Genomic DNA, 15,303 nt, shown 5'->3' with positions numbered 1-15,303 from the left:
TTTTTGTTAAAAAGAATCGGTAGTGAATGGATTGAAATATGGAGGTTTGATATATGGCAGCAAATCTGTGTAGTGATTTTGAAGACTTCTATTACTTGTGGTTAAGACAATACTTGACTTTTTCGCTGAAATTATACCGAGCTGACATGGTTTTTGTGTGAAACGCGAGTTAAAACTAAATGCTACCAAATTTTATTTATAACCAACTTCGTATTAAAATGTTCGTTTCTATAATTATACATAATAAACCCGAAGGCGACGTTATCCATGTGTTTATTTTCGTTTTGGGTATATGACCTAAAAACTGTCATTGATAATGTTGATCTGGGGAGAGATAATTTTATTAATATACTCCATTATTCATGAGTGCCTAAAATAATTATTAAAACGGGTTACTTATTAGTTATTACCATAATCGTAATGTTTATATATGAATTCCTTTTACCACATGACTCGTAGTTTCAATACGTTAGTTATATAGTAGGGGGCAAACGAGCCTGCGGGACGCCCAAAAAGGGCAGTCATCGCAGCCCATAGACACCCATTAGTGGGTGCGTTTCCGGTCTTGAGGGAGGAGTACGCTCGAATTTTGAATAGTTGGAGGTCTTATCTCTCAGGGAAGACCCCCACCGGGAGTCGAGTCACAGTTTTCTTGTTCGCAAAAGAAAATGCCTTGTGAAACGAACTGTGGAAGATTTTCAACCATCGAGGTTCTTTAATCATTTGGTAAATTAATAGGACTTAATGCTCTATTAAATATTAAATGTATATTGTTTTTAAAACTTTTGCTGTGCCTCTATAGAACAATTTATTATATAGTTTTCTATTAAATTACGTAACAGATTGGTTATAACATTTCCGTGGTGTCTTCTAAAGTTAATACATCGCGATTCAGGTCAGCCCACGTAGAGCCTACTCATTATTCCACTCATAAAGTGAATCAATCATTGACGTACATGCAGATATATCTAGCAACTTATTTTAATCGTGTTTTTATATGTTTTGGAATACATTAATATATGCGTAGGGGCGAAAACGTTTGTTGATTTTAATTAGTACAAATATTGTATCGAGGAATATAAAATATTAACGATTACGATTTGTTAGCCTATATTTAATTAAAACATAGCTAAAGTATAGAGATTGTTCGTACTATCTTTCCATTAGCATCGCATGTTCATTCATGATCCAAATAACTAGGCAACAGATGCACAACCCGCCCAAAATATAAACATTCGGCCGTACATAGTTTAAATATGTTACGTAAAGGAAACCTATTTTCGTTGTGAAGGCTGATTTCGTGGATTCTGTCCGTTGTAATATTTAAAATGTCAATTTTATGAGCTGCTGCTTCTATTGTATGATCGTAATTATTACCCTCGGGATTTTTACAAAGAAAGTAGCAGAACTCATTAAGAGTATGAAGGGGATCTTTGGATGTGGACAACTTTGATGTTTTCCGAATTTTTACATGACAAAACTTTAGGTAAAATTAAAATTAGGTTATTAAATCAATTTTTATATGCATCCGCGCACGCTAAAAGTCCTTTCATGCAGCATTGTGATATTATTAATCAATTTATAGTCATAGTATCTACTAGTAATATAAATTGAATTATCTTATACTAATTGTGTAAGGCAATGATTTTTTAATGTTAAACTTAAAAAACAGGTGCCCACTGAAGTATTCGACTTAGGCAACGTGAGTGCCTAAGTCGAATAGAATAGAATGTGCAACGGTATCTGACAATAGATGTTATATAAAAATAATAAAATATTTTGATAATTTTGATACACACACACTTGAACAAGTCATATCCGCCAACAGATTTCCGAGCATGCCTTTTTTGACCTTGGTAAAAATGTAGCTAAAGGTTGCATTATCTACATATATTTCTATATAAACAATTAAATAAACAAGATAGAGGACACAATGTCACCGAACACAAATTTCGTATTCCGTCGTGTGATACAATCATATTCTGAATAATTAATTCCAAACGATCGCTTTCTGTTTCCATACCAGACGAGGCACGCTATCAATTAAGGCATTTTATATACATTCACGTCAATATGGTAATGCCTCGCTTTATAAATAAATTGTATGTTTAAGCAGCGACCGCACTGCCTACCTACCGTTGCGTTGAATGACCAGGGCCTATTCAGAATCAATATGGACTTCAAGAGAGTCGAATATTGCTAAATTCGCTATTACACCGTGTTTTGATGGTATGAGGTATCACAAGACTGCCTGGGCTTCTTTTCTTTTCGTAAAAGGACGCTTGGATCAGGTTCGATTGCCGGTTCGTTTGAATTTTTTTCAATTCAATTCATATGAGCGGACAACAATTTTTGTAGCATCCGAAATTTTCATTCACTTCCTCCGGTGTGTGTAAAGTTTTAGATGTGTAAAGGAAATTATAAAATTATATTTGATTGACCTAAATGTCACGTTTATATATTTGTTTGTGCGAAGTCATTAACACCGCTCAGAAATAGATTGAGCTCTAGAAATTGAAGGTGTCACGGATATTAGCACATATAGTTACTACAAAGCTATTTCCATCCACGCGGAAGCCGATGCCAATACGGAGCATATTTAGCTACAATATTTTAATTAATTAAATCTTTTGATATTTATTTCCGCTGTGGAAATCAGTTTGCGCAACTAAGGTTGAAAAAACTAAATAACATGTATAGATACATTTATAATTTGCATCGTAATTCATAGATCTAATTACATATTTGTATTACGAACACGGACGGGACGAACGAATCGGGACGGCATGAAAGTTTATGCAGACTTAAATACAGAAAGCCGCATGTCTCGTTTTGCGTCATCAACGATACGACTTGTTGCAGCTTATATGTATGGGCAAAGTTCAAGGCAAGAGGTGGGCTGGTAGTAAGTAAGAAGTCGTGATTGCAATCGTACGGGTGTGGATAGGCATCACATCCACCGAGGAACATGAAGAAGAAGAAATTGTATTCATTTTATCTGCCTATCAAGAATATAGCATATAAATAAAACATCAGAATGTCGGTACAGTTGCGTTCGAATACAAAGTTGTACTGTCCTTCTTAACGTAAATGGCAGTAAACATACGACTATACTAGATAGTAATCTCAACGGTATAGCACTAATTGGAAAACTTGTGCTACGAAAGTACGCAACAGAAACTTTTATAATGCAAACGAGAGTTAGTCAACTATAAAATTCAACAAATGAGTAGACGTTAAAATAATGATATCTAAAAGAGTACGTGATCTGGCATTGATTTGCGTGCAACTCATTACAGACGTTGTGCTAATTTATTGTCTTACAACAAGCCCGTGTTATTCAGTTTATTTTAAATCCAAATATTTATTAACGTAGTCATAACCGGAAATTGGCGACTTAACCTTCAACTTAACTAATATTGATAGACGAAAACTAAGATTTATGTCATAATTGACCATTTCAGGCTTTTTCTATAATGTAAAAACGTGTATACTTCCTACTATGATAAATTCTCTTCCGAGGTGACGGGAGCAAAAACTAAGGTGAACTCGTATTCAGATTGTGAAGGAATAATGAAGACGCGGACGTAGCCATGAAGAAAATATAGGGCTAAAAATGTAGGTTACACTTATTAGGAAGCAATGTTATTACCGTGATCGATTCCGCATCGATCACTGTCAACTACTATTATGAATAATACAGGCTGGTTTAATTTACTACTCGACCACACCATGCTTACATATCTTAATTGCCATGTACTCTATGTAATTATACGAACTTCATTTCTGAAACATTATTTATTCGTTTATACGTTCAGTAGTTTACAAATAAAATTTAAAAATTCCTTTATTTAGATAAAGTTCCTTTTTGTACACACAATCAATAAAAAAAAAGAACCTTCCATTTTGCCTATACTCGTCCCACTCATGACAAAAACTTGCCTGCAGCTGAAGTGTACAAATTAATCCCTAAATATTTTGTTGTATTTCTTAGTTGCGTTCTTTAAAATATACAGTTATCGCAAAACCACACAATTTTAGGATCTTTTTACTATTTTTTACCACACAATTTTGTTTATTTGACGTTGCGTGAGGCTTGCTGTGATTAATAATAACGGGCAACTCCCAAGCTAAATAGCAATTTAGTAATATATACATATAAAGAGTATAAATATGAGTGACTTATGTGAAACATACCAAAGTGGTTTTTCCTTCTAAGAAATTTCATCTTCGCAAAAATTTATTATGAGTCATAGAAGATTCTGATTTTATAACGATTTACCTGGACATACGTGACTCCGTACACGCTATCGTGTATTCACCATCAGACGTAAATTACTTACTCTCTCAAGATCATTCCACAAAGTAAAAGTTGTCTTCTGGCTATCCGATTGAGATTTCTTTATTGTTGTGAATCCCTTCAAAAGTAAAACGTATTACTGACTTAAATACGAATAAGAATAGACACATGTAAAAATTTGTTACTCTAACTGTGAAATCATATAAAAACTGTATAATGAAAAAAAGAGGTTATTTGTCAGAGCATAGATGTCAAACAGTCAAAGACAATATCATATTAAACCGCAAACAAGAACTGTTACTAACGGTAATTGTCAATCGTTTTTTATGGACTTTTTCAGGATAGACGACCATCTCTTTTCTTTCATTTAATAATGTTAATAACTATCTATGAATATTGAAGCTGTTGTCTATGAGAAAAATTTATCTCCTACCGAATGGTCCGAAGTGAAGGATGCTTTTACTAAGTTTTCCTTCGATTGTAATTCTGCGTTCGTGATAATAATAATTATGCAGGCTGAGGCTACAGATGTGTCAATGTCGCGTTGGATGTCTTTGTGAATATTATTATTTTTTCTTTCCTGCCATTTAACAATACTAAATTACGTTGTTCGTGCCTCGATTTCAAAGTATGTTTAATATATACTGTTCGATGGTCAATACTTACTCTTATCTACTATATTTAAGGGCAGAGTCAGGTTTGTGTCAATTGTAAACTGATGCATTGCATTGCCGATTTCATATAACATTTCTGCTAAAGTACTTATACGCAGACTTTTGTTAATTCCATCACAATTTAGGGTCTATTTAAATTCTGATTTCAGCTGTATATTGCGGTTTGAACTAGAATAATGCGTCATCGTCGTAAAAATTAAGAAGTCAGTCAGTCATAGAGTAATGTATTGTTTATGTGTACGACAAGCGTCAAGCATAACGCAGGCGACAATGGAATGCTATATCAGATACGTACTTGAAACTAATACTTGTAAGCCAGGAAACCATAAAACGATGTAAATTAAGTTCTTAAATATTAGCAGTAATCTGATGAAGTGTTGTGTAATGCATAGATAGTGGAAATACCTAGTATTCGACACCAAGATCTCGCGTAGTGTTATTAGTGACGTCACAAAAGGCTGCGCTGCCACCGGTTTCCAAATAATTATAAGGCTCTACGTTATACCGTTACCGTCATACGTTTCCAGCGTACCCTCTATGTCGGACGTTTCGCTTTAAAAACCCTTATCGTTAAAATTTATTGATAACGCGAGTGCATTCGGTTGACGTCATATTAATTCGATTCACCATTCAAGACGCATCGATTTGTTTTTACAATAAAAACATTGTGAGTGAATTTGTTCTCGTGCCAAATTCTTATCGGATATATTGAGACGCAACAGGTAAACAAGTCTAAGTTTTTTACACTTTTATTTATTTAGTTTTGATTTTCAACCGGCTGATGTCTTGTCTGTTGAAAAAATTAAATTCTTATAAGAAGCTATTATGCGTCATATGTATAAAACGAATGATATCATGTTTTTTAAGTATATAACTAGGCTTTATTACATCCCACGCAATAATAAATTGATGGGAAACCTTTCCTAATTGTCATTCGATAGTATTTTATGTCACTGTGGGGAAATTTGATTAGATGGAAAAACCTATAGCTCGTGTACAAATTGTATTACTACGCTACCATAACTCAGGTAGTTCTTAGCTGGTAAAGTTTTGGTAAAACACCTTGGTCATCCCGAGACCATGATTTAAATGACGGGACTTGAAAAAACATATTTTTGTGATAACTTAGTGCGGTTTTATCCAGTGAAGTATATTTTATGGGTACCAGTCATAACCAACGAGCGCGCATGGTGAATGTCGTGAAAGTGGATGAAGCGAGAGAAGTTGGTCAGGACTACGCTTCGGGATTTAGGAGTGATGATAGGAATAAAATGATGTTTTACGTTTTGAAATTTAAGTATAAATTAACCATGAACATTACAAAGCAGTTCACGATGTCTTTGCATTTTCCTGTTGTCATAAGAGGAATGTAATCAAGGAAAAGATTTTTTTTGTTATGTAATACTGGGATTTGCTCTCATGTCAAGGAAACTATATATTTAAATCGTTACTAATGTCTTGACGTCAGTAGAAATCATTGATTAGTTTGCTTAATTGACCGTTAAAATTCAATTACGTACTGTTTGAGAACAGTTATAATGAGGTGCCTAAATTTATCCCGTTTTTACTGTTAGGTAATCTAACAGCTATTTAGCACATTCAAACAAACAGCTCCTTTTTTGAGTACTTACGTATTAACGCTAAACCTAAACCTAACTTAACCTAAACCTTTTTGGCTACTAAAGTGATCGATAATTTAGGTTAAGTACCCTTTTTTGTAACCAAGCAACTGTTCTCATGCTTAAAGGTAGTGGCTGATTAACAAATCATAAAATTTAACTTGTACTTGACTGAAAGTGCGATAAATGATAGCTTACAAATTAACGGAGCTGCGTCCTACCAATTCTTGTTATTATTGTGTCAGGTCTTGTGTGTAGATTAATCACGAAATGCGATGGAGACACGTATGGACATTTTCCTAATTTTATCAAATGTTTAAGTGTTACTAAAGAATTTAGTGGTGATCCTAAAATTTAAACAATGATTGAACAGCCAATGAACCTTTAATTTGTCTCACTAAATAATTGCTCTTACGTCTGATTAATCTTTGATAAGTATGGTAATTAAGTGTATTTGAATATAAATAGTGTATGTTTTATATTATGCTTTGTGCTCAGGTGATTGTTTATTATTTCACAACAGTAAACTATTAATGTATATGCTAAATCTCTCCAGGAACCTATCAAATTACGGCAGATTAATTAAGAATATCTGCAGCTAGATTTAATTAAGTTTAAATCCACTTCAAAGTTTCTTCAACTTTTCGGTCGAAATCAATGGTATCAGATGGAAAGTTACAATCTTAGTTACGTCCATTTGTTTTTATTCTAAACTAGCAAGTATTATCCTTCTTTCCAACCGCAATGGCTTCTAGCTGTTTTAGTTTGTCGTAACTATAACTCAGGCCATTAGTTAGGTAAAAGAATGACAAACTCCATATTTGCAGTATTAAGATGTCAACATTAAATCATAAAATTTATTGTATGTAAGATAACTATGGTTTTCCCCGTGTAGGTACTTTTATACTATATAAGTGAAGTATTATCATGTAATACTTGTTATTATCTAGTATTGCTTTTTTTGTTTCATAGTCCTTATCTCATATTGTATCTAATGCCCTTTTATAAAATAATAATAATTAATTCGTCTCTTTTGTCTTAATTTTTATACCTTTTTGCTGACATTTCTCCGGACTACAATAACAAATCAACCAGTTTAACTCGACTTTGTTGCGTGATATTGCACAATCTGGTATATTTAGACCAATTCAAAATGTAAGGTGGCAAAAAGTAATAAAATTGTTTTTTATTCCATGACTGTACAATAGTCAGGTCAATGACTGTCCACTGAACCGATGAAACGGGAGGACAGCGTTTGCATCACTTTAATAATATTCAACAGGTACGAATCAAAGTCAAAGTCAAAAATCATTTATTCATGTACGTATGAACATCTAACGAAGAAATATACATGCATCTATTTCGTGCCAATTCTCATATCAAGGGTGTAGAACGGAAGGGAAGAACTGGAAATGAACTGTCCTCCACTCTTTTCATCGCCAAGATTTTTATAATTGCATTAAAATCAACGCACACACATGTGCTTTATAATCGAAGTAACTTTGAGGAAAATCTTATGTTTTTACATAACAAAAATCCACACGCTATGCTAAATTTATATCCATATAGGTGCTAAACCGGTGTGCTTGAATTCATTTGTAGTAGTATCGTATTTTACTATTATTAAATTTGTATGTGTGCATCTGTTGCTTATTCAAGAACAGAAACGAAAAAATAATGAATGTTGTTTCATGAGCTGCCAAACCATTAATTCTAGATTCTAGATGAAATTTGCAGTCTTTGACATTGCTACTTTTACGAACATTGGCTTGAAGGTCTCGTTACCAGGCCATAGTATTATAAAAAAAACATTAAATTTAAAACATCTTTATTTTTATCTCAGTTGCTTTGAGTATAGGTATTTTAAATATTAGGAGATTTTGCAACGGATGAAACTTATCATTCGTCGATTTAAATGTAAATACAAATTGTAAAGGTCAAATTATTGTTATTATTATTAATCTATAAATTATAAGGAAAATTTAATAATGTTATTTTATGTTGTATTAATAATGTTGTCTTTTACTTACTGTACCTACTCATACTATAGCTGTTACTATAGGGACTGACATTGATACTTTTATGTGGTGCGGTTCTGAACTACCTAATATTTTAAATATAGATTCGTAGAATAAAAGAATATTGAAAGCGGTCATGGCGGTGAGCATGGCGGGAACAACAGACCGGTAACACCGGTTCACTTCCCCAACGTTGATGTTCACACCATAACTAATTTGTGCAAGAACCATTGTTCTCATCAAATGGCCGTATCTGCATCAAGTAGGCCACCGCTCTCCTAATTGGCAGATCTTTTATTGTACTTAATTGGACCAAGCAGTCTCCAGATATAAAGTTTTGAAATCCACTCTAATTGTTTGATTAAGGAACACAACTTCTTATTCGTTTAGTGTAATGCCTAAGGCATTCAAGTAGGTAGTATTTTAAAGGCAATTTTTAACGTTTTTATATGGGGTAATAACAGTTGACACCATGCCCTGTGAGACATATGTTAGAGGAACAGGAAACCCGCATCCTGGCTGGAACGTCATATGCCGATGAACTTTTAATTGTATTGGAAATAAAGGATACCTAATAAACATCTCGCTGGCGATAGCTACTTGAAATGGAATTCAGTATCAGTGTCTTCGTCAAACGAAATATGATTTGACAATAATTACTGGCGAAAACATTATTTATTTGCAGCTCTCAGTAAGCTTTTGTGTTTATCTTTACCGGTAGGTGGCGCGGGGTACGTGTTGGGCATTCCGATTTTGTTGTTTTAATGAATTTTAATAAGAGGTTCAATTGTATGTATGTTTTAGATGCCAACTGTGTCTTGCGTTGTATTGTTTTATAAATAATGTTACTATGAAGCAAAATTTAAATATTAAGCACATGAATATTTTAAAAAACTACTTCATTCACGTTTCTTATATTGTTCTAGACAACAATTCTCTCTTAATACTATTTATTTAGAGTCATCTAAAAAATAAAATACGTTTATTTTGGAACATAAGATCTTCTAGGTATCACTTATATACTTAATATATTATATATATATATGTGGAATAACTAAATCTTCTATGTGAGTACGGTTTGACTAGGTACATACGAATTATCCTCAACATCTCTCTATGTTTTATGTATTAGATGCACTTACATTATATCATATTATGAATGTATGTCAAAGTGCGGCATATGTTAGATATTTGTGGGATTAAATCAATAGTAGTTGAATTCCACAGCTACCTATAAATATAGAAGATATAGTTAGGAACAGGTGTGTTCACGATTATTCAGTACTTGGTAAGATATATGTATATGCTACAATATTAACAACCAGAGGGGTATTTTCTATCAGAGTTTTTGATTATTCGTGAAAACCGAAATAGAGGCATTTGACCTGTGGTGTTGCAGGATGAGTTTGCTGATACCATGTATTGAAAAAGTCTGTCCCATATTGCTTGGAGAGTACCGAATGGTCTCGACAAACTAGGAACATTAACGAGGAGTGATCGGTGACTGTCAGTCGCTTACCCTTTGGTCTGAACAAATCGTGAATTATACGTCTAAAAAATAAAAAAATAAAAATACCCTAATGCCCTGGAAAAGCGGAAGCGTGTAGGGTAGGGTTTGAAGACAGTCACTTCTTTACTTATGACTAAGAAGATGAAAGAATACATTCATATAATAAAAAGATCATTTAACATGTGTGTACATATGCTGTGTTTGAAACTCAATAATGAGTATATGGTGGCAAATATTAATTACACATCTGCGTACATAGGTCCTACGTCAATAGTACTTTTAGGTTTTTTATTCATTTAGGTCACTTTTTATGTCTTAATTATTAATTTATTCCTTCTATAATTGTAATTAAAAAATTAATGGATATTAAATACGCGTGTATATAATAATTAAAATATTCTAACTGATTCTCTTTAAAAACTAAACAATTCCGACTAAAACTACCTCGATTATGCTCATGTGCAACGTAAAATAGATACGCCCCGCCGCCCTACCGAAGGTCTTAATAAACTTGGAAAAAGACGTAATAGCACCATTTGAAGAGAACGTTGGTCTTTGATGCCTGCTGGACCCTTTCTGCGGTCTCCAGCCAGCGTGCATATTCTATGGAATATATAAACAAGATTTACTATATATAGTTATAACGCCACTTTACATTGTAGGTTAATCCAGTTACCGAATATTATCGCGTTAGCAAAACGGAACGTTACTGGTTGACAAGGAAGCCCCTCGAGCGCGTTATGAGTGCGGAGTGCCTCCGATGCGTGGGCAGGGGACGACTTACAAGTGCCTCTTGCAATGTCACCAAGCATATACTAATTTAGTCGACCACCATGACTCAAGTCCGTAGCATTATTATGGTTAATAAGTGATACAAAGAAATATTATAGTATTTGTTAATAATTGCTTTGTTCCCGGCACTTCTGGCTTATCTAATCGATGCATCAATATGATCGTCATACAGGTTTGTTTAATTGTTTTCCTATCCTAATCGGTTATCACATAAGTATTTTGAAGTGCTTATAAAATACTGGGACGCTATTTTTGTTCTAGTCAGAGTTATATTTAGCTTCTCGAATGAATTGTAATTTTTCTCAATCGTCATCTGACATTATAAAAAGATCAATCTTTATCTCCTGATTTTGTCATATGATAAAATATTTCTGTATCATTCTTATTGTTGACCGTTTAAGACGTATATTAAAAGAATCGGATGAAAATTCATATTATAAAGTAAAAAGAAATGGCGTGGACAATATTACCAATAGGTTTTGAAGACCCATACAGGTCGAGAATGGATTATAGTAAGTTTTTTGTTATAACTTTAAATTCTATGATATATAATTAAATAATATAATTTAAATTCTATGATAATTTTCAATTTTTTTTTATATAAATTATTCTATAAAGCATTTAGTGCGTTGGGATATGTCCTTCACCTTTACGTACTCCACGTGGGGTGTTTAAACACCGCAAACTTACCAGCTTATTGCTTTTGTAAGAAAAACATAGATTACGATTTTGTTTAACAGTATTAAGCTTTATCGGTTATCCTAATATGAATGAAAAGAATGAATAATAATTAATAAAGAAAAAAAATTGGAAAATATATTGAAGTCATCTATTCATAGTCATATTTTGTTTTATTTATACAATTTGCGGTTATGCGTGAAGCGACACACTTCAAACTTGACCTACATCCCCTGAGAATCCATTGTCTGCACCTGACCTCGTATCTCTAAAGCGATTTTAAATATCCTTCCCATTATATTTTCATAAAAGCCGTGTTTGCTAAATCTTTTCTTTAATCCTCAAGGCGTTGTTACTTTCTCTACTTTCGACTTGGATCAGTTTGAAGTATCAAATTATAGTGCCGTTACAACGAAACTTAACACGCTAACGAGAAACATGACAAACGTTTTCTTGGTTTTAATTCCATTTCACTTGTTCCACTAAACTATTTTCGATTACTAAACCGGGTTACAGAAAATGCGCGAAATTTATAATTATTTGGATAAGGTTTATTTATCAGCGTTAGAATTTTAAATATATTGACATATGTAGCTATTGGTATGGTAAATTTATTTAATCGGCTTTTTTATACGGATTCTTTATAATCTTGTCAAGTCAATGCTTATTATTGTTATGAACTATAACTTATGACATAAGCTTATGCATAAGCCATCATAGTCGTCACTAAAATAGAGTTAGCTTTGTACGATGTTCTGAACGATTTTCCCATATGAACATGTAGACGATTCTAAGTATGAAATAATCGGTACTCATTTGACCGTTGACCTTTTCCAGGGATGTCCCTAGACGAAGGAAGACAGTCACAACGCCCGTACCGATATGGCATGGTTTTGCTGTGCGCGGGGGCCCTGATCAATTGGTTGGGATTGGCCGAGGACTACGCTGAGCCGGTGCGCTATGTGGGCGTGGCCTGCATCGTCGCGGGAGCTCTGCTCATCTGCGCCGCCATGTGCTGCTGGCTGCAGTCCCCCGCCCGGCAACCGCAGAACGACCGCGCTTCGCCTGATACCCATCAAGTGAGTACACGTCGCTACTTTGCTGCTCTTATGTTCCATACGAGTTTTAGTTATTTTAGTTAAGTTTTAGTATTCTTGTGTTTTGGTAGGTACCTACTACTAGGTGACCTTGAAAAGAAATATGTAAACAATGATTGTAATATCATCTTGACTTAAAGCATTAAAGCATTCTTGACTCGATAACATTATCTCCAGACAATAATCATTCATATAAAAGAAGAGATAAAAATTTCCCCACGATTGCAGATTGACGACCCCATCCATGTGATATCGATGCCGGACGAGGAGACGATGCAGCAGAAACCGCCAGATTACGACACGGTCGCCGGGGCCCCGCCCACTTATGACGACGCGATCAAACTTAACCCGGCGCGGTTGCTCCCGGCGAGCAGCAGTCGCGTGGAGCCCCACCGCCCGGCCCCGGAGGCCCCGGTCATCCCTGGCCAACTGGAAGATGTACACTACCCCGTCGCCGCCGCGGGGGTGCCGCTGACCCACGGCCAGGTCCCCAAAACTCCCCCGCCCCCCTACAGAGCTCCGAACCCCCCGCCGGCCATCAGATGAAAGGCGCGGAACTTCAATCCACTGCTGTTTGGGAGCTGTACATGTGAGTCGCGGCGTTTGAGCGGCGAATAGGTGAAACGTTGCGGTATTATTTTATTATACGAATCCACGTTTATTGTTGAGATTGATGCGTACTTATGTGATATACGTTAATAGTTATTAACTTAATTTACCTACCTGCTGTATATAATGTTAGGATATTATTACTACTAAGAAATTTGTATTTATTTTTTGTATAATGAAATTTCGTTGTTACGATTTCCAGTAATGTTACGTGTGACAGTGTATCTTCTTAGACTCAGGCATTGCTCTGCGGCTTTTCTTGCCTAACCCTCGGTTCACCGACGACATTATAACTAACGGACTAAAGATGCAGACTATAGTAAATGTGCCATGTCTTAACGCCTCCCACAATTTATCTCATGTATTTACGAATGAAATCCTTTTAAGAAATTTTACCTGATATTCTGACGTCGTATCACGAAGAAGTCTATTAGAAGGTTTTCAACCGTAATTTTAAATAATACAATTTGACACTAAAGTAATAACTAATTTGCTCAATGACGCGTCAAGAACGTGGTACTGAAGAATTTGACGAAATTGTATTAATATTGTGATTAACACTAAAGACACGTACGTATCACAGACGACGTAATCTTGTCTAGGCAAAACGGGGCAGGGTAACTCGACACGAATTCGAAATGTGCTTTAAAAACATTTAAATGCAATATTATTCATACAAAAGCGTTAGCAATCTTTCGATAACAGTGTTGTGCAATCCATAAAAGATTGCTGTATTTGCGATTTCGAATTCTCCAGGGTAATCTTCAAAATCCACTTGTGATATGTTAATAGTTGTATAATTTATTAACTATTATTTTCAACAGTTTGTTTGTAATCGTTTTTTTATAAACGATGTTCACGTTATCTATAAGCGAATATTGTTTAAATGAAGGCAATAAACATAATCATTAGAAGTAAGCGTAGACTAAAGAAATTGTTCACTTTAATTTCGATTCTAGTCCTCAAATAACGACTATAATAAAACAATTAACGTGATCGCAAGCATATTGTATTTGTACAGGTTTTCATTGCACAACTCAAAATTACCTATTTGCGAACATTGTTCATATCGATTTTATTATTTTAGTAATACGAAAAGTAATCACGTTTTATAATATCATGTTTATAGGTGCGCAGTTAATACATTTATCGACTCTGCACTATTTTCTATAACTTTGATATGATAATATTCTGTCATCTTGCAATATTTCTTTATATGTAATTTACTACTGTTATCTGCCTATTTTTCTGTTTGTCTTATCAATTAAAAATACCTCGGAGTTAGTGCTTTATCTATTTGCTGTATATTCCGCCGACGGCAGTTGGTTTAATGTCAGATAGCCAAAGATGTGTGATTCGAATTCCTAAATTTTAGCGTATTAATTTGTATTCCTTTTGCTTTTTATGTCTTCTATGTAATAATTTCCTATTTACAAAAGACACATTGCCATAACTATTGTAAAGTAGCGATTAAAGAATTTAGATTGGGACCAATACCGTTTACACCTTCTTTTATTACAGCTTGATAAAATTATTTTTTAGTGTACCTACCCGGTTTCTCTAAAATGTTTCAATGCTGAAGTTGTGCATTTATTATTTGTACATTATACGAAATTTGAGTGTACATACAAAATAAATGTTGTTCAGAAAGTACAAATCAAGTTTTTAATTTTATTTTCTTAGCCTATACCATATATTTATATAAACATCCCCTATGGTATTCCTCCAAGAAGGTGTTTATCACATATCATATTATAAAACACAGTCGTTTTCTCTGTCCCTATGTCCCTTTGTATGCTTAAATCTTTCAAACTACGCAACGGATTTTGATGCGGTTGTTTTAAACAGATAAAGAGAAGAGAAAGGTTTATATGCTTAATAATAATAATAATAATAATAGCCTTTATTCAGATACATTACATATTTTATATACATTTAAACAAATTTTCATATTAATCTAATTCTGGTGCATCTATGTGCCCTTTTTTGGCAAACGCCTCCTCCAA

General features: G+C 34.1%; 1 protein-coding gene across 8 annotated transcripts in view; it reads left to right on the top strand.

Annotated features, from left to right (window-relative positions):
• Window positions 1-14,954, top strand: part of LOC110992382 — a 37,914-nt gene extending 22,960 nt beyond the window's left edge. For 5 of the 8 annotated variants that reach the window (XM_022258179.2, XM_022258176.2, XM_022258178.2 and 2 more), the window contains 2 exons: window positions 12,429-12,670; window positions 12,917-14,954. In XM_022258179.2, the coding sequence (XP_022113871.1) occupies window positions 12,429-12,670; window positions 12,917-13,234 (560 nt within the window). In that variant the 3' untranslated portion in view covers window positions 13,235-14,954. Of the gene's footprint in view, window positions 1-5,507; window positions 5,697-10,948; window positions 11,086-11,309; window positions 11,426-12,428; window positions 12,671-12,916 lie in introns of those variants that run through there. The other 3 variants (XM_022258184.2, XM_022258182.2, XM_022258180.2) reach the window with 3 other exon arrangements.
• Window positions 14,955-15,303: the final 349 nt, after the last annotated feature.

This window comes from Pieris rapae, chromosome 14, assembly GCF_905147795.1.
Source record: "Pieris rapae chromosome 14, ilPieRapa1.1, whole genome shotgun sequence".
NCBI classification, from domain to species: Eukaryota; Metazoa; Arthropoda; class Insecta; order Lepidoptera; family Pieridae; genus Pieris; species Pieris rapae.
The sequence above is the reverse complement of the archived record's forward strand: the minus strand, read 5'-3'. Positions and strand labels throughout refer to the sequence as shown.